This window comes from Xiphophorus hellerii, chromosome 3 (genome assembly GCF_003331165.1).
Source record: "Xiphophorus hellerii strain 12219 chromosome 3, Xiphophorus_hellerii-4.1, whole genome shotgun sequence".
Taxonomy (NCBI): Eukaryota; Metazoa; Chordata; class Actinopteri; order Cyprinodontiformes; family Poeciliidae; genus Xiphophorus; species Xiphophorus hellerii.
Genome location: NC_045674.1, coordinates 24,055,808 through 24,075,954, shown reverse-complemented (window position 1 = coordinate 24,075,954; position 20,147 = coordinate 24,055,808). Strand labels below are relative to the sequence as shown.

General features: G+C 39.5%; 2 protein-coding genes across 2 annotated transcripts in view; both read left to right on the top strand.

Annotated features, from left to right (window-relative positions):
* Positions 1 to 317: 317 nt before the first annotated feature.
* LOC116716749 (double-strand-break repair protein rad21 homolog A) lies at positions 318 to 8,651 on the top strand. Its single transcript, XM_032557570.1, has 14 exons — positions 318 to 485; positions 1,895 to 2,085; positions 2,559 to 2,688; positions 2,792 to 2,891; positions 3,032 to 3,138; positions 3,325 to 3,522; positions 3,648 to 3,773; positions 3,886 to 4,011; positions 5,192 to 5,415; positions 5,814 to 5,967; positions 6,061 to 6,209; positions 6,446 to 6,625; positions 7,472 to 7,555; positions 7,661 to 8,651. Exons 2-14 carry the CDS (start codon positions 1,942 to 1,944, stop codon positions 7,850 to 7,852), a joined length of 1,914 nt encoding a protein of 637 aa, XP_032413461.1. The 5' UTR covers positions 318 to 485; positions 1,895 to 1,941; the 3' UTR covers positions 7,853 to 8,651.
* Positions 8,652 to 9,396: 745 nt separating this feature from the next.
* The window catches only part of LOC116717486 (eukaryotic translation initiation factor 3 subunit H), an 81,898-nt gene continuing 71,147 nt past the window's right edge, over positions 9,397 to 20,147 (top strand). Inside the window, exons 1-2 of the mRNA XM_032558915.1 lie at positions 9,397 to 9,554; positions 19,254 to 19,410. Of these exons, the coding sequence (XP_032414806.1) occupies positions 9,453 to 9,554; positions 19,254 to 19,410 (259 nt within the window). The 5' untranslated portion in view covers positions 9,397 to 9,452. The remainder of the gene's footprint in view (positions 9,555 to 19,253; positions 19,411 to 20,147) is intronic.

The following is a 20,147-nucleotide window of genomic DNA, read 5'->3' as shown; positions in this document are numbered from 1 at the left end:
CGCTGATTCATTCATGTTTATTCATGTCTCATGTTTTATTTAGCAAATCTATTCTTTTTTTTGACTGTGTGTATTTTGGACCTCATTAGAAAAATATTTAGTAATTTCAGAGATTAAATAAGTTCTTAGCATATGGCTACTAGTATTATTAATAGTTGTACAGTATTTGAATGCAGATTTTGTTGTCATGGTTGATTGAGACGCCTTTTTTTTCTCCTGCGATAGGCTTTGTGTCACAGCGCCCTCTATCTCCTGTCGCCTCTCACAGCAGGTTGTCGTCTGTGGAGCGTATCAGCCTCCCCGACAGACTCCTCCTCCTCCGCCGTTTTTTGACTGTAAACATCCTGTCGATTTTAAAAGGACAGCGCTGAGCGGGAGGAAGGCGGCTGGCGCCATCTTGGCTGTTTTAATGAGTACAACAGGGGAGAGCTCGCTGGGAGAAATTACCTAATCTTTGTGATTTCACTCTACGAGGGCGCCTCTCGGTAAGTGTGTCCGCGGCGGATATGTTCATTCACTGGTTTTAGTGTTTTATGTAACGAAACTGGCATGCATGCTGGAGTCTGTTCGTTGCGGCCTTCATTGTATGAAGAGCCGTTGGACATCGGCTAACGGCAGTGTTGAGCTGATGAGGGGCTAAAAAGTATGAGCAGCCATCGAGCCTTGCCTTTTCCTGTGGACTTTGCGTTCTTGTATGGAGTTTTTGTTGTTGTGTGGCTGAAGATAGTTGCAATTTGGTCTAAAATTAGCGATTTTATTCTAAACTTGTCCAAGCGGTGTGTCTAGCTTACGACGCCGTTCCTCCTTTTGTAGTTAGCAGTCGGCTAATTTGGTTCGTCCCACTTGATGGCGCCGACTATTTACTGGCGCCCCCATTCCGTTGGCGTTTTTTGTTCTTATTTGCAATTGAATACATATAAAGTCACCTACATTTATTTTCTGACCATTATTTTGGTCTTTCTTTTAGCAAATTAAGTCACATTTCAATTTGCAGCGAAAAGTTTACAGTGTGTAACAAAATAAGGTAAAAGTTTGTGCATTTCCAGTATCCCCCCCTTCCCTTGACTAAAAATTAATGGGACATGAATAAAGAGCTTTCGATATCGTCCAATTCTTTAGCTCTTTATAACATGCATTGTTGGTTAAGTTGAGAGAGAAATGAGAAAACGAATTCAACACATATTAGCGGGACCATTTTTTTTATTTTTTTACTAAAAAACGTGAACATGTTCCCTCATTGGATATTAGACCATTATTGATGAATAACAAAAATTAGTATATGGAAGGAAGAAATGGTTGCTAAAATAGTCTTAGATAAAATCAATGTAAACCATTAACCTTTTAATGTATTTTGCACTCTTACCAGGTTGCCAAATCATCTGTTCATGTATTTTATCAGTTTATTTTTGGTATAAATATGTTTGAAAATAGTGAGTGGAGACCAGTCAGTCCACCAGATATTAGAATCAACCAATTTTTTCTTACTTTTTATGGGAGCTGTGGGTGAATTAGTGAAAAATGTGATGTTGTACGACCTGTTGGTTAGATTCATTAAAATGAAGAACCACCACCATTTTCTGTCTCACTAAATCAGCCTACATTTAGAAACACCACTTGAGCACAGAAGGCCAATTTTTCACTAATTGAGCAAAAATGACAGATTACCCACCCAGTTATTGTAACAAAACTATTTATTGCAAGCTTTTAATAATCCTTTCTGTGATCGATCGCCCACCGAAGCGTGACAAACTAATTTGTGTGTGGTGCTTTTCAGCGTTTAATTTTCGTAGTGTCCAAACACACCTTTAGTTTGCGTTGCTGTAATCGTGTAAATTAAATTAATTTACACGATATGTATCTTAATAATTATTAAATAATTTTAATAATTTTCCAGGTAAACCACACCACAGTTGGCGTGTTTGAACCAGGGCAACCAGGGCAATGTTCTACGCCCACTTTGTCCTCAGCAAACGTGGGCCGCTGGCCAAGATCTGGCTGGCGGCCCATTGGGACAAAAAGCTGACCAAGGCCCATGTGTTTGAATGCAACCTGGAGAGCAGTGTGGAGAGCATCATCTCACCTAAGGTAAAGAGGCTTGACTGTTTGCCCAGTTTAAACCAAGTGCCGGTGCTGATGGGAGTTTTTACCCTGCTCCATCATTCAGACCTTCATTAGGCTGGTGTCCATTCATAACATTACATCAGTGGTTGCAGCTAACTTGCATGGTATTTTTTTGTATGTGTAAATGTTTTGTTTTTCTCGAAAAACTGTATTTGCATGCAGTTTGTAATCAGTCATGCAAACCAATCATGCAAAAATGATTGATCTGTTATCAATTATGCCATTATTGTATCTTTCTTTTAATTAGCAGCTTAAACAATTTTTCTTGTCATTTTATGCATCAAAACTGAAAAATCCCACTGTCTGAAATAACATATCATCTGATGATGGTACATTATACATTTTTTTGAACAGCAACATCAGGCTTGTGCTTGCAGCGCAACCTGTATCCTGTAAAAGTGAGTTTTTTGCAATATCTCCTACTTCCTACTTTTCAGGTGAAGATGGCGCTGCGCACTTCGGGTCACCTGCTCCTCGGAGTGGTGCGGATCTACCACAGAAAGGCCAAGTACCTGCTGGCTGACTGTAACGAAGCCTTCATCAAGATCAAAATGGCCTTCAGGCCAGGTAAACTGTCCGAAAGATTTTGCTTGATATGCTTCTATTAAAAAAAATGGTGGGGGGTGAACGTTATGTTCTGCACACAGTCACTCCTTATTTCTGTGTCCAGGTGTGGTTGATCTGCCTGAGGAAAATAGAGAGGCTGCATATAATGCCATCACTTTACCTGAGGAGTTCCATGACTTTGACCAGCCACTTCCTGATCTAGAGTAAGTTGGCCAAATTTAAAGTTCTTAGTTAGTTGATCATTTGTTTATTAAAGCGTCTGACCATGTTAAAGCAATTAGTCAGGGGATATTAAGGTTGTTCCATGATGGTTAACCTGATTGTCATCTTATGTTGTCAACAGTGACATTGATGTGGCTCAGCAGTTCACCCTGAACCAGAGCAGAGCAGAAGAGATCACCTTGAGGGAGGATGTTGGAAATCTCAGCCTGCTGCAGGAAAACGACTTTGGTATTAAATGGCTGCTCTGTTTACGTCTCAGCCCTTACTCAGCCAGCTGTCCTGTCTATACATGCTTGACCTTGCAAAGTAGAGTTCAAAAAGAGAAGGACTTTAGAGAATAATGCATAGGAATCGTTTATATTTACGGTTGTTCTGTTAAAAATAACTAATGATCCTTTCTGCTGGGTTCCTCAGCTGACTTTGGCATGGATGACCGGGAGATGATGCGTGATGCTAGCACGTTTGAAGATGATATAATGCAGGGAGCCACTGACCCCAACCTCTTGCTGGAGGCTGAGCCGGGCCCAGCTAACCTCCCTGACAAATCCAACCACATGGAGTATGACGACTTTGGGGACGGCTCCATGGGCAACAGCGATGGCGGAATGCTTGGTAACAAGCTTGTTTTTGAGATTCAATTATTTATTTATTTTAAAAGAAAAAAAACTGTGTTGTTCTAATATTAAAATAAACCTTTGTAGGGAAGTTGATGTGTCTTTTTTTTTTTTCTGTCTCAGTTGACAAACTGCTGAGTTCTGAAGATGGAGGTGGCATCTTTGATGATCCGCCAGCGATCACAGAGAGCGTCATGATGCCTCCAGATCACGGGGATGATGAGGATGACTTTGACAACCTTCATTCACGTAAGTAAAGCCGGGAGTTTTTTTGTTGTTTTTTTTAAATGGAACACCAAGTGTATTTTTAGTGCTGACATCTTTGATGAATAACTTTATTTTTGTGCGTGTTTCTGAGAAGCGGGTCCAGACAGTCCTGATTCTGGCCCAGCAGAGCCGCTGCCAGCAATGGCCGACCAAACGGAACAGACGACTCTGGTTCACAACGAAGAGGAGGCCTTTGCTCTGGAGCCCATCGACATCACTGGTAGACCTCTTTATTTCACTGAGTATGCTAAGCTACTGAAAATTAAAACTTGTCAATCATTGGACATTACTTAAACATTTTTTAATACATTTTCTGTCAAATTTTATTTGAAGTATGATCAAATTACACTAAAAGTTGTTTGAACAATTGCTCCTCCTTTACAGTAATGATTATAGTTGTCTCCATGCTAAAAACTCTGAACCCATGCCAAGAAAAATACTGTTTTGGTTTATTGTGAAGAATGTAAAGGGAGATTTTTTTCTTAAGATTAAAAAAGATGGTAACAATAAAACCATTTACTTAGCAGTATTTAAAAAAAAAAAAAAAAATTCTTTTTTTTTTTTTTTTTAAAGAAAATGCACAACTGTAAAGATCATAAAGGCCTTGATAAATTGTTAAAATTACCGTTGTGTGCAGCTGGTGTATCATTTTCATCCTAAAGCATAGATTAATGCTATTTACCTTACTGCTGAGCAAAGGAATTGTGAGATATTAGCAAGTCGCCAATGATGAAACTGAACAAGAACTTATGTTCCCTGGAGTGTTTAATACTTTGCTGTCATGGTAATAGCAGCTTTGCTGACCTTTTCAAAATTCCTTAAATTCCTGCTAAAGCGAGGGGGTTAAGGCTCTTCACCAGACATGCCTGCTGTGTTACACAGTTTTAAAGTCAAAGTAGCAGCTAACTGTCCTTATGCCTCAGGTGAGGTGATGCAAGAAAGAAGAGGAGGTTCCTGTGATCCCAATAACTGCCTTTCTTATCGACAAATTACTTATTTTGTAATTATTTGAATAGCTTCAATGTGTTTCTTATTGGCATGAAAATTGCCTTTAAACCCCTTGAATGGGCCGATTAGCAGTAGACACTTTTAAAGAAATATCTTTTTTGTATTGTTTTAAAAAACAACTTTAGTACAAATGATTAAAGTTTACTTCCAGGTTTCAGAAGGCGAACAAATGATTGAGTAAATTGGATCTCAGTTTAAAGTATTTAGCTTTATTACACTCATTTTTTAAAACAATTTCTGCAGTTGTTCCTTTTTTTCATAATCTGAACCACAACAATAGAGAAATGGGCCAGTTTACTACTATATTTTAAATGAAAACGCCATATTTGTTATTCTTTTATGGTTTGCAATAGAGGAGCAGCGTCCTCAATGCCTGTTTTTGTTCCTTCCAGTGAAAGAGACCAAGGCAAAACGTAAAAGGAAGTTGATTGTCGACAGCGTCAAAGAGTTGGACAGTAAGACCATCCGAGCCCAGCTGTCGGACTACTCCGACATTGTGACCACCCTGGACCTGGCCCCTCCCACTAAGAAGCTCATGATGTGGAAAGAAACCGGAGGAGTGGAGAAGCTTTTCTCTCTGCCTGCTCAGCCGCTCTGGAACGCCCGGCTGCTCAAGGTACCGGGGGATCGTTAATGATGAAGCGCTGCTTCCAGATCTAATGCCGAATCACCACTGTAGGCAGTGTTTTATAAGGTTGTTAGTGGCAGATGTTGTCACGGTTGGTTCAAAACTGTAAACAGAGTGGAGAAACGTGTTAAGACCCAGTTTTCATTTTGATTTAAAATTCAAATTGAGAGCACCCAGGCTCCAGGAGCGATTGGTTTCGTCTCGCCCTCCTCCCCCCTCTTTCACTCGCTCCGAATGCTAAACAGAAGGCGTGCGGATGCACAGCTATGTTTTCTTGCATCCGTTCTGTGGCTGAATTAAATTCGTTGCACAAACTTTTGAGCAAAGTGTGCATGCATCTTAAAAACGAGCCCCTCTTCCAAATTATAACGTCCGATCTCTGTCAGATGTTCACCCGCTGCCTGACTCCCCTGGTGCCAGACGAGCTGAGGAAGCGCAGGAAGGGCGGTGAAGCGGACAGTCTGGACGAGTTCCTCAAAGAGCTGGAGAACCCGGAGGTGCCGAGGGAGGAGATCATGACTCAGAACAGAGACGTTATTGGTAAGTCAAGATAGAGAAATGAAAGATGTTGTTCCAGTGTTTAGAGGGGGAATGCAGTGTTTTCACAATTTGTAATATGATTCCCCCTCTCAGACCAGACGATCATGGAGGAGCCCAGCATTCTGGCAGCTTCTACAATGGAAGGCAGCAGGACGACTTTGGATGAGACGGTGATGCCTCCTCCATCCACCCCCCGTGGCATTAAACGCAAGCAGCCCGTTGACAAGGAGGGAAGCTTTCCTGTGAGTTTATATATCTGAGAGCAAAGCTGCGGAAAATTCTCCCGTTTTATGTCACAAATGATCATTTATGGTCATAGTTTAGGTTGTGAAAATAATCTGAGTTGTTCTAAATGACCAAATTTTCTGGACTAGTAAATTTCATAAATGAGAAAGTAATCAAAGTTGAGGAATAAAATGGACTGTTGCCTCTAAGTTTTACCGTAGTTGTTGTTCAGTTGCTCTCTTTGCTCTCTCAGATGACTCCCCTGGAGCAGCAGCAAGTGGCTGACCGCTCAGACTTGTCACAAAGACTAGACATGCCTCAGGTTGATCTGCCCCCAGAGGAGGCCAGTATCAACCTCACTCAGCTTGTCCCAGAACTCGACCTTCTCACCGACAAGGAAAAGGATAAGAAGGATGACAGCGAAGAAGAGGAGGTGAGGGGAAACTAGATTTTTTTTTTTTAAAATTATTTATTTTTCCCTGCAAGTATGGAAAGTTATTGCTTTTTGTCACTAGTGAAGGGCTGGGATTTAATGAAGGCCTTAAGTAAAAAATAATAATTAAAAAAAAAAAGGTTTAATGCTCCATAATTAATGGGAAATTTCTATATTTTTGCAAAATTCTATTTACTACAGAAACGGTTAATCGGATTAACTGTGACTAATTGATTATTGAAATAATTTTCAACTAATTTTTTAATCAATAAATTGACTGCCGTTTTCAGACTGACATGGGCCATTTTTCTGAAACGGGTGATAATAATTTGAGCAGTAATACAAATAAAACTGAGCAGAAAATGTTGATTTTGCACTTAAGATAAAAACACCTTTGTAACCACATCTTAGCCAGAACTAAAGTGGAACTTCACCTGGTTCGAATTTTCTAAAGGAATTTTGTTATTGCATTTTAGCCAATAAAATGTCGTGGTGTTTTGTTGTTGTTCTTTTTTTTAATAATTTAATTAGGTTCTTAAATCTTTTTGACTAAAATAAAATATTGTCTTAAAAATGGGCAAGTGGTTAAATGAAAAATCTCTAGAATGTGCCATGTATTTTATTCGATTAATTGTCAGAATAACCAATTAATTAGTTACTAAAATAATCATTAGTTGGAGCCTTAATTCTGTTAATCAAACTAACATGCTGTGACGTAGCAGCAATAACCAAAGTTAATAGTTTAGCTTTATGTTGTAGACTTTTGTTCAACACTTGTGTGTAAAGAAAAAATGATACAATAGTTACAAAGAGTGTTGTAACTCTTTGCTAATTTGTGGTTCTCAGGAAGAGGAAGGCCAGGCTGGAGACCAGGATCAAGAAGAGAAGAGATGGAACAAGAGAACCCAACAGATGCTTCACGGCCTGCAGGTAAACAACCCCTGATCGTAAAATTAATCCAGAATCTGTTTTTATTAGTTGTTTTCATGATAATGGTACACTCCCTGACCCCCCGACGTCTCTTGGCCTCCACAGCGCGTTATGGCGAAGACCGGTGCGGAGTCGGTCAGTCTGCTCGAACTGTGCCGAAACAACAACAGAAAGCAGGCAGCAGCCAAGTTTTACAGTTTCCTCGTCCTCAAGAAGCAGCAAGCCATCGAGGTCACCCAGACAGAGCCCTACAGCGACATCATCGCCACGGCCGGACCAAAATTCCACCTCATTTAGACGTTGGAAGAAACAAACACTCTGCTTGCAACAGGCATACTTGTTTTCTTGTTTTTAAATTACTCAACTCTTTGCCTTTTTATTGTGTTTTCCAGTAAGCCCAGTTTTTATTTTATTTTTATTTTTTTCATAGGGAAAGGGGAGGGGAGTAAAGGGTAAGGGGCTCAGAACCTTTAAAAAAACGAAACATGGTTTTACTGTAATAAATATTGGATCATGCAGTATTCTTGGTTCAAACGGAGTGAGGAATGTTTTACAAGTATATTTATAAAGCAAACCCTTTTTCAGTCATCAATTTGTAAACTTTACTGCATTTTGTTTTCTAAGTTAAATTTCTGTTTTCTCATTCCCCAAGTTTTGCACCAGTCCCCATGTTTCAGTTAAAAAATGATGTTTATGAAAGGCCCAACATGTCACGTTATCTCTGTAATGACTAGATGTTCTGGAAAGGTACTGTTTTACTGTTCAGAAGTGTAACCTCACCCAACTTCTCTCTGTTGCATTCGCTCTCTCATAAACAAAAAAGTGAGTCCCTCGTTAAATTTGAAAGTTATCTGGCATTAAATATCATGATTCAGATGTATAATTAAGGCAGTTTATCAATTAAGGTTTATGTAAATGTTATTTTTTTTGTACCTTTTTATGTTTATGCTTATTTGCCTTTTTGCATTATGTAACTAGGTAATGTACTTGTTACAGTTAAGTTCACCATCCCACCTTTTTAGATTCTGGATAACTTCTAGTTGTGATACATCTGTAAAGATTTGAAATAAAGTGTTTTAAGTACTTGGTTAAGTCACTCTGCATCTTTTTATTTAGACTTACAGTATTAGAGATTTTCCTCTTTCATAACAAACGCACACACTCTTTTCTATCCCTGTGTAGATAAGGGTACACAATGTCTTCTGGTTTTGCTTTTGTGACATTTTAATATTTCAGATTAACACACCAATAAATCATTTTCCAATGGTCTCTTGGGGTTGGGGAAGCAGTCCAAACCATTCTGAACCTGTGAAAAAAATTTAGTTGTTCCTGTAAAATCAAGAGTTAGCTGCTTATTCAACTTCACTAGACACACCCAGGCCTTAGTACTTCCACTAAGTCACTTGAATGAAAAGAACACTGAGATCAATCTCATACTTGCCAAATAAACCCCATTAATATCCCCAAGACTTTTTGGATTTGTGTTTGGTGTATAATCACCTTTTTCTGCTGAGGAAAAACATTTTGAGGCAGTATGTTCAAGTATTATAACCCCAATGCAAAACGGTTTTTTATTTCAGGTTTATAGCTATTTGACTGAACTAAAGGGTTTTAAAGTCATTTATTAATCATCAGGCTTGCAAAAAGTGCAATATTTCTCTATCAGTTCAGTATTAACCTAGTTGTAGTGTATTTTTAAACATCACTGCTTATAACTAGCTGGGTCTCTTCTGTTGTGGAGATTTAACATGCCAAAAGTGAAACTTCTATTCTTAAATGAGTACAAGTCTTTTTTTTTAACGGAATTTACTTTTCTCGTTGTTTCCACACGGACCGAGGAAGGGAAACGTGCGTCGCCTGAATCTCTCCCCCTTTTCTTTCGCGTGGACCCCGGTTAATGGCTTCCCGAAAGGAGTCCAGTTCAGCACCCAGCACACCAATGGCTTCTACAGGCGGCACCCTGGACTCTCCGGTCAAACAGATCCAAATTGAGGGACTGGTAAGGACCCGAGTTGCTCCATTTGGACCTTATGCAGACTGTTGGTGTTGTACAGCAACTAAACCGGTGTTAGCTCGATGCTAAGGTGTTAGCATTATCATGGCGGAGAGATGATGAACAGTTAGTTATACTTATTAAATTCAACTGTTATCCTTTAACACAACCTGTCATTTTTTAATTTAGCACATTACATAAAGATATACACCTTGTTTGAGCTGATAAGACATATAATAAAAATATGTTAGCTTCTTTTAGCTTCATGGGCGTTTAATTTGGAAACCAGGACCTCCCTGTTTACAATTGCGCCACACGATAATGATGTGAAGAGAGCTGTTCTCAGACTTCGTTTTGGGCAGCAAATGCTTGTGAGTCACTGGTTTAATTTAACATCTGGGCTTTGTTAATGTGTTCTAATGCAGTTCACGTGGTTCCTATGCAGTGATGAAAAGTGTGAGCCGGGCCATCATTTAGTGCAGCTCTAACAGGCGAGGACAGAATAAAACAATATGGAGATGCGTTGGTTTGCAGAATTTAAATCTGGCGTCCTAGAAAAACGAAATCAATCTCAAAAATAGCTACCTTAAACAATCAGAGCTGTCTCGAATCTCAAAAATGGACTGAGAAATGACAGCACCCCGTTCATATAATCAAACGAAAGTGCTGCTACCTTTGTGCATACGTCATACGTTGTTCATGGCCAGAGTAAAGAAAAACATCTGTTAGAGAATCGTGACATGATTAAACTCACTAAACAACAACCACAAGAATTGCACCATCTTTAGTTTCTGTTTAATTTAGGACACACAAAAACATACAAGCTCATTTATAAAAAACGTGAATTTATGGTTCTGTTACATGGATGTTGCTCAGATGGTAGAACAGATCACCAGAAATTGGTGGTGAATCAGGCAAAACATTGTAAATCAGGTCATTGCATGCTGTCTTTGCTTCTGTTTTGTGTTTTTCATGATGTTTGAAGCCTATATTTAAAAAAAAAAAAAGAAATTTGATCACTGTTGTTTTTTTTAATCTGGTGATTAATAGGAATCATATTGTTTGTAGACTTCAAAAATGGAATGAGGCAAATTTAAATTCGGGAAAAGTATGGAAATGTATCTTTTCATGAAACGTTCGTACACCCTTCAGTTCTGTTTCTTAATTTGTTGCGATGGATTTTTTTTATGTTGTCTCTTTCTGTAAAATCTGGCACGGTTTCTTGCCTATTATTTTTTAATGTAAATAACAATATTTTTAGTTTAAATATTTTCAAACTACACATGCATCAATCATCCCTCCAACACATGTCAAAAACTGATTTTCCTGAAGGTGTGGCAGCCAGTTCTTTTTTAAAAAAAAAAAAACTTCTACAGGTTTTGATCGAGTTAGTAATTTTGAATCCAACAGAAAACATAAAAATGACATAAATATCCCCAAATTTCTGCATCACTTCAAATATTCCAAGTTTTCATCTGACTTTTAAAAACCAATTTTTTAATTCAACTCAAAAATGTGTTTCAAATGATGTGCTTTTGGTTGATACTTTTATTGACTGAAAAAAATGGTGGGAAATCCTAGTTTTGGTGTATTTAATGAATAGGTTAAACATTTTTTATCCGACTTGCTGATGAAGGGGAAAGTTTCCCATATTCCGACATCCGATTGATTTGCGTTTTAATCTCTCCCCAGTATCATCTGAATTCTAAACCGGTGTGCGGTCGTCTTTACATTGTGTAGTACCTCTGTGCAAACAGTAGAGGACAAACTTGTCTCATTAGGATTCACTTTGATTCTCCCTCATTTTGGACCCTAAACTGCATTTGGACACTAAGCGGCTTATTCTTTATAGGACGCATGCATGCAGCAGCATGATTTGTACACAGCACTTTCTGCCTTCTATTTGGCTGTCTCTTTAGAGTTGTCCTCATATCACTGGCTGTGCTTTTGCATCTAAATATTTCATTTAAATATAAAATGCTGGAACTATTTAGATTTCCCCAATTCCTCTTTTTGCCTTCTTGTCAGCCAGCTATTCTAATCAAGTCACTTTTAGGAACAGGGCAGTTGTAGAGAGGTTTTTTTTATTTATTTATTTATTTTCAGGCAACCTGAAAAGATATGGGCGTCACCTTACCTGAAAGCACTGACATGCTGCAGTTGCCACTGCGTTGCATCATGACCAACCTGTCAGAGGTTTAGCTGCAGGGCTTGCACGTAGACAACGGCACCGGCGTCGCTGCGTTGAGGAAATGGTTTGTGTTTTTTTTTTTTTTTTTTTGCTTTTGAAGAGGTTTCAACGGTCCGTGTCGCTACAGAATTGGATCTCAACAAAGCAACGGGTTTCCATTGAGCACCCACGGAGATCAAGCAAGTTTTGTGTTTGAAAGAAGAAAAAAAGAAACTCTAGAGAGGAGCCGCTTTTCATTCATGCTGACGCGCATCGTACGTCAGGCGCCTCTCTGTATTATGTGCTGTGAATTAGGAATAAAGTCAGGGCACATTGTGGGATGCATTTTTAGCAGCATGAATGTGAATAGCTCTTGGGAGTAATAAAAAAAGGGTGGTTAGTGGGGTATTCTCTCAGAAGGAGTTTAATCTTATCGTTCCTTGTGACTCTGCCAGTCTTTTTTTAGTTTCAAAGCCTATATAAGAATGAAAAAGACACAGTGGCAGAAAACTCCACTCTTCCCCGGGGGCTTTTACACATGCCTCAGGCCCATAAGCCCCGGTCTTGTCAGGAATATGTCACACAATAATGTGACATAGATCACATGCCACGGAGAGAGCAGATCTTTTACCTCCCATCGTAAAAGCATTTTTTTCACAATCCGGCTCACGCTTCTGAAATCCTGAATCGATATTTGTGGCTGCTTCCTCTTACTTAGTGGCTGGTTTAAAAGAAGAAAAACAATCTATCCTGATCTAAGCTATTTAAAAATAAGCTTAAGGGAGAGATCTAGCACTTGCTGTGCACCAGTGCTAAAAACACTGATGTACCACAGCAAAATAGCTCGTCATAGAAAAGGTAGCTTATTTCAGTAATTCAGTTAAAAAAAATTAAACTTGCATTCAGATTCATCACACAGTCTGAAATCATCTGAAATATTTGCACACAGACTGTATTAAAAACCTTTTTTCCCTCATTGTCTGACATTAAATCAGACCAAGCCTTTCCTATTTTAGGTCACTTAGAATTGCTAAATCATAAATGCCAGCTTAAGGAGTGAGATACTTTTTGATAATTTTTTTCTTCTTTTTTTATTCAGACTTTTACATACATTTCTTTAGTATTTGATTAGTATTTAAAGTTAATAAGTTTCCTTCCACAAACTTCTAACAACAGTTTGTTGAGATTTTGGTCCATTCCTGCTGACAGAACTGCTGTAACCAGGTAAGGTTTAAAAGTCAATAAACGGTCAGAGTTCCTTTTACATGAATTATTACTTCAATACAATATGGTGTGGAGTGCTCAAGCACAGCTGAGCTGCCTTGTGCTGTTGGGTATGGTGTCCCCCATCTCACTCCTAACTATAACTTGTTGATTTTCTATAGTTGTTCTGGTCAGGTGAGTCCAGTGACCAGCACAGTCACTGAACTCCAGTGTAGGACACTTTTTTTCCTTTCAGTAAACTTTCCGTCAATTTACATGGATGTTCTCTGAACAAAGAGCTTCATTAGAAATGACCTTTTGTGACCTGCCCTCATTGTGGAGTATGTCACTGAATGTCAAGTCAGCAGTTTATATCCATATTATAACATATCTGTAATAAAATTCATTGTCTCTATGGATATTTGAACTCTATGGAAAAAACGGAAGTGTTTATATCGAAACATACACTGATATGATACCATTTCTCACTTATTGAACTGAATATTGAAACACATTACCGTTCCTGAGTATTCAAACGTATTGATATGCGCTCGCGTTGCGCGCCAATCGCAGAAAGCAAGCGGCTCTTATCTGAGCGACGCGCGGCGTGTTTGGATATGCATTCTTCACAAACACAAAGCTTATTTCTAATTTGATTTGTGTGCCTCTGCGAGCCACTTCAAACCAGGTGTCATCTCATTTCCTTCAAGAGTCCCCGCCCGAATTGAAACGAAGTAGCGGCAAACAATCAGCAGAGCGAGCAGGTGCACACTCTACTTCCACATGAATTAAAACGCTCCGTTCTACACGGACAAACATGTTTGTGTTAAGATCTCTCCAAGTTGGCAGGCGAAAAGATTCCTTCATCCACGGGTAAACCCAACAGACGACTCATGCCTCATTAAAGCGATCTCTCTGTCTACCACCGTACCCTACGTCCAACTACCACACTCGAGCGGTGCCCAAAAATGACTAAACTCATCAAAGGGATCGTTTCTTTTTCTCTGCTTTTTCTCCTAATTTGTGCCCCGTTGTGTCGGGAATATGCACTCCTTTTTTTGCGCGCGTGTGTGTATGAGCCAGAGAAGATTTATGATCAGAATTAAAGGTAGCCAACGGGAGATCTGCATCGCGATTGATTTTGCACAATTCAATTTTAAGCTTGTTGATTTATAATATGCCGTCCACACATCAACTTGCTGGGGGAGAGAGGCTCACATGAGGTGAGCTTGCCAGGTTAGCCGCCGGTGAGCTAGATCAATAAATTTGTGTCTGTAAGAGAGAGGGTAGCGTTAAAAGATGACGCTGAAGAGAGTTGTGTTTTTTTTGTGGGTGTGTGCATGCAGGTTTGCACAAACTCAAAGCTTTCTGGGATTAGCTTACAATACCTGATGGCATTTACTCAGCACCAGGAAGCTGAATCCACTGAAGCCCCCCCCCGGCACCCACCTCCTCTCCTTCCTTCCTCTTCCTTGTACTACGGATGTCTCTCCAGTCACACACACACACACCTCCCACTGGCTTTTGAAGCGTTTCTGTGGACTCAGGAATTTCTCCCAACTTGAACGCGGCTCCCTTTGTTTGACCTTATTGCAGATGTTTTCAGTCGATTGTTGTCCACCCTCCCAATCTGTTCCCAGAAGGATGCCTTTTAAGTGCGCGATGGAGAGATTGCCAACAGCTAAGATAGCTGAAAGCATATCTGCTCTCACTGATGGAATGAAAAGCTGGAAAAGCTATTAGACGGCCGAAAAATGGAGCCAAGGCCTGAACAGGTGCTTGAGGGAAAAGGTGATCCTTGCCTCCTCAGTTGTTGCCACACCTGTCTGACACAGAGCCGTGTCCCTCTTCCTCCTCCACCTCCTTGTTTTGTTTTCACTCTTGGTTCTCCAAACTTCAACCTATTGATCAGATCCTCCTCCTCTCACTCAAAAAAAAAAAAAAAAAAAAGCGAGTTCGGGGAGCCTAGCTGGCAGGGAATGAGATTTGTTTTTCTCTCTGCTCCACTTCATATCGTCGCGTTCCTCACTGCCCCCAGCTCTTAACTTGTTGCATGACAAGTCCGGCGCTCGGCGAAAATAAATCATCTCCCAGGACGGGCCCGCATCATGAGTGTGTGTGTGTATGTGAGCGGCGCGGGGGCCGATGTGACCAGGAAGGGCTCCCTCATAGTGGTGTTGGTTGTTTTGTTGTGATCATGGGTGCAGAACTGCCACCCCTGCTCCTGTGTAGATGTGTATGTGTGTATTATTAATGCCTCTGGCTGTGACCTGCCCACACTCTTATCAGTGTGATTTATGCTCTCCCTGTCTACACTGTGCTTTTCAGCTTCTTTTTTTTTCTCAAACCATTTTCTGTTCATGTAGACGGGTTGCATGACTTTTTTTCTGTTTTCTTTGATGCCTCTATGTTCTTTAATTGGTTGCCGTAGTTTTTGTGGGCTTGTTTGTATGGAGAAAAGGACACCGTTATTGCCATTAGTGACACTGATTTAGAGGCTAAACAAGCCTTCTAAATCCTACAGAGAACACTTTTGTCTAGCTTTAATAGTTAACTCCCTATTATGATGAATTAACTTTATATATATGAAGTATGAGGGCCTTTAGTATCACAATATATGCTTAAAAAGCTCTAAATATACATTTAATGTCCCCCTGCCCTCCTAAAGATGTAGATGTAGACCATTTCCTCCTCAAGTGGTGCTGAATACCAGCTGGCCTTTTATGCTTGTTCATGTTGGATGCACAGGAATGGAGTTTGCAGGTGGTGCTTCCTACTCCACCACCCAACCCATCTGTGATTGCCGGAGTAATGTGTCCCAGAATCTCCCCTTCAAATACCACGGGTGGAATTAGAGAGTTTTCTGCAAGCTATTGAGGACTTTTCATACTTGGAGATGTGGCAATTACAATATCAGTGCATATATAATATGTAAAATATGTATATTGCAAGTGGTGGGCACATCTAACTTTAGCAGTGCTAACCCTAAAGACCTAATCCAAAACAATAGTTCTGCTAGAACTAAAGCATTACAGCAACACGGTATTTAGCTGAAGCTAAAGCACTAACTTCAATTCAAATTATATCTGCCCTCTAAAAACTATAACCTTTAAGCACCGGCTTAATTTCGACATTATGACTTATATAATAGGTAATGTGTTAGGTTTATTACCTGACATTCTCGCTGGACAAAAATAAGAACACAGAGAGACGGTTAAATTTCTTACAATTGAACGGAGAACTCTGCCCAGGGACAACTCCTTATCTCTGTCTCCGGACCAGTTCTAACGTGCTCCTTTGCAATTGCATATTTATTACATTGAGGCGTGGTTTAAGTTACAAATCATTTGCATAGAAAGAGTAGCAAACAGAAAACACAGCTGTCAACACAGAGTCAGTCACAAGTCACTACTTAAACAATGGTGCCATTCTGCATTTTCAGTTCCCGAGATTCTCTGGGTCATAAACTTCAGTTCTCGTGTCCCTCTAGGTCATAAAACTTTGACCCTTAGTCTTTGATCCTCTCTCCTGCTAGGTGTCAGCTCTTATCTCCAGGCCATCTGTCGGCTTGCTTCCTGCTGCTCCAAACATCTTACACACACACATTCCAAGAACAGACATAGATTCTCACAGTCCTTAAAGTCTCCTAATCTTTAATATTTACATTTGTATTTATCTAAAAACCTAACATAATGCCTTTAGATATTTTATTTTTGTGCTTTATTTTTTTTCCTGTATGTGTTTTTTGTTGTTGTTTGAAATAAAGTTATCGGGGGAGAGGAAACTGAACTGCACTAAACAGTCTTTACCCACTTCAAAATAAGAGCATGAATATAAACATCTTGACAGTCGATAACCAAAACTTCAAAACAAGATGTTGAACTTAATTCAACTGAAAGTTTACCAAACAGCCAAGTAAAGTAGCGCTTTGGAAATTTTTTTTCCTGGAAAAATTACCTTACAGGAAGCAAAGTGCGCTGAACATGCTAAGCTCTGTTAGCATGTTTGCGGATTAGAGGAAGTGTGCTCACCACTGTCTGTTACTATATACTTGATGACGCTTAATTTAGCAACCAAAAAAAATTTTAAGGATGATGAGTTAATTCATTAAGAAAAAACTAACAACTAACTGAGCAGATGTCAATAGAACCTTGATGTTTAATTGGAAATAATTGATCTCCATGCTGGTAATTTAGAACATAAGAGGTGGAAATGCCTACTGGGTAAACTTGAAAAAAGTCTACCCAACTTTTGTCAAGAATACCTTGTGGGAAATATTAGTTCTGAAACTAGATGTCTTTTTTGGGGGTGAGAAGGTATTAATGGACCTGTGGGGCAGCAAGAACTGGTTGTGTTTTGGTGTCACAGCAGGTCAACCATCTGTTGTATTTTGGAATCTGCTTACATTTCTTCTACATTCAAGCTTCATAAACTCTGCTTGCAGCGCCGTTCTTGACTTTTTCAGTCTCTGCTCCATTAAAGTTGATGCAGGGAGCTTATTTGTGTTTTAAGTCTTTTGTAGTTGCTTGGTGATTTTATTGGATCCTAAATCCAAATGAATTCTCTTATTTGCAAATAAATGCAGATTTCTTTTTCCTTTTCCTAATTCAAAGCCCAAAGAACAAGCACTTGTATTTTTAGAAAATTATGTATTTTTTTTACCTTCAGTACCCAGAGAGAAAATGCATAAAAACTTGTGAGATTGATTACTCAGTTAAATGCTGTAGTTTTGGTGATATATTGTGTACGCATGGGGCCTAATCTATTGTTACAGAAGCCAAATTGCACAATCGTATTCTTACAGTTTTGATGGATTTGTTTCGGTTCGGGTTCTCAGAAGTATAGGAAGATTTTAGTTTTGAATAACAGACAACAGACCAGGTATTTCAGGGTTCTCTGCTCCTTTGGCAGCTCTGTTCCTGTCGTTTCCCTCGCTCCAGCACACCTTCTGCTAATGATTGATTTGCCTCCTCACTCTGTCATCAGGTTCAGCAGAGACTTGCTAATGACCTATTTGTTTCAATCAGGTGTGTTAAAGCGGACTCTCAAGATGGAGGCCAACAAAGATCAGGAAGTTCTTTCACAAGTTTTGGTCAGATGTTGCTTTTCTGTGTTGCTCTCAGTTCTTCGGCTCGAACAAGATGTGATGTGGCCACAAACGTGGATGGGATTTTAAGTGATGGATCATCATAAAAAGTGTAATTTAAAAGAAGGAAAAGGATTCTTTGTTTTTAACCTAAAAGTTGTTCCGGTAGAAAAACAATTTCTACAAAACGATACTGATTTAGGAGTGTTAGGGTAAAATAGGTTGGGGGTCTGGGGGATGTAAAATTTCAATTAAAAAATACAGAACTTTGAATTCTTTTGCAAGGTGCTGTAAAAATCTAAACATACCAGATAAATATGTTGATTCAAAACTGGAACTTTGAAACTCTCATCACGAACATGGAAATGCAGAAAAAAACCTTAGTCTTGTAGTGAGTCTGATGTGGTTAAGTGCTTTCTCATGTAGACTTCAGAGGAAATAATCAGGTTGTTGGTTTATTTGGGAAGCCATCGGGAGAAGCCACGTTTGTGGACTTTTTCGGCGTCATGTCGCGTTTGCTGCAAATTCCCGACATGTTTGTCACATTTAGACAGAGTAAAATGCTTTCTTTGTTCTAAAAGGCTTGTGTACAAGGATTCCCACGTTGCTTATTAACATTTTATAGTAGTCTGACTGGAGTCGTGGTACATAATTCTTCATGTTTTCAGTATTTAGATTTTCCAACGTGCTGGATGAAAATATTCCTTTTAGAAATGCTGTGTGTGTGTGTGTTTTAAGGAACTCCTAACATGATCCTTAATGAAAAATGGATTACTTTCACTGAGCAATGCATTATTTAACTAGGTCATTTGTTCAATATCTACTTCTCACAAAACAGCTAACTATATTCAAAGGTCACAGAGCTCTTGTCTGTATTGTCCTTTTTTATGGTAATTAAAAAGGCTTAATTTGTTTGCACTGCAGCTCTTCTGCAGAAGATGAGGAAGAAATGGAATCGTTTTAACTTTTGAAAAAGGGCAGTAATGCTCTTAAATCACACTAATCAGGATAAATCTACCTGACAAGCAGAGACGTATTTAAACCTGATGACACAAATCGGTGGATAATAAAGTAGAAACAGGAGGAAATGAAAATCCAGGTCAGGAATTCAAATAAAATTTCTTGCTAGGGAATAAAAAAAGACCTCAATAACTTGCCTTTTCAGTTATTTCCACTTGCTCTAGTTAAATAGTTTGAGTGATGTTTGCCTCTTTTGTTTTCTTCTTCTTTCCCTCTGCTTTCGCAGGTGGTGCTGAAGATTATTAAGCACTACCAGGAAGAGGGCCAGGGCAGCGAGGTGGTTCAGGGCGTCCTGCTGGGCCTGGTGGTAGACGACCGGCTGGAGATCACTAACTGCTTCCCGTTCCCGCAGCACACCGAGGATGACGCCGACTTTGATGAAGGTAACCGAAAGCGATGAGCTCAGAGGCTGAAAAGCGAGCGCCAGCTCCGCGGGGAAGTTCAGCTGAGTTGCCGTGGCCGCACGATCGACGACAAATTTATGAGATCATCATATTTGAATGCTCCAGTAACATTTCACCACTTCCTTGTTCCATTCATTACTGATATCGGCGCCTTTGTCATTTAAATTCCACCGTGCAGTGGTTATAAACCGCAAATTGGGATGATTAGGTTTTTAATTAGCTCCGAAGTTCTCGGGTTGATATACCAGATGGCGGCGGGAGCGTTAATTTGAGACGTTTCTGTGGAAAATATGGTTTTATTTTTGGACTTGGAATAGTTTACTTTATCTGATCACGGTGAGCGGCAGCCGGGTCAAAGCGTTTATCGGGTTTGAATCTCATTGTTGGCTCACAAAACGGAGCGAGAGTTGCTCAACATAAGTTTTCACTCTACAGTGATGCTCAACTGAGGATTAGCTCTTCTGTTCTTTAGCGCTAAGCTAGCTAAGAGTAAGACCATGAGGGTTAGAGGTAAAAATATATCACTGTGATGAATACTTTTTTATTTTTGTCTTGCAAAAGTATTCACATCTGTTGAACTTTGTAAAATTTGACCAAATCAGAAGTCGTACTTTGAATTTCTGCTTGGATTTAAATTGATAGAGCAAGACAAGGTGTGTAATTGTGAAGTGGAAGGGAAATCAACTTGATTTCGCCTCTAAAACATGCAGTACTCG

Excerpts from the sequence above, each read along its gene's own strand:
- LOC116716749 (XM_032557570.1), top strand. The coding sequence starts at position 1,942 with ATGTTCTACGCCCACTTTGTCCTCAGCAAACGTGGGCCGCTGGCCAAG. Across the intron at positions 3,139-3,324 it reads GCTGCAGGAAAACGACTTTG|CTGACTTTGGCATGGATGAC; the intron begins GTATTAAATGGC and ends TGGGTTCCTCAG. Across the intron at positions 3,774-3,885 it reads CTTTGACAACCTTCATTCAC|CGGGTCCAGACAGTCCTGAT; the intron begins GTAAGTAAAGCC and ends GTTTCTGAGAAG.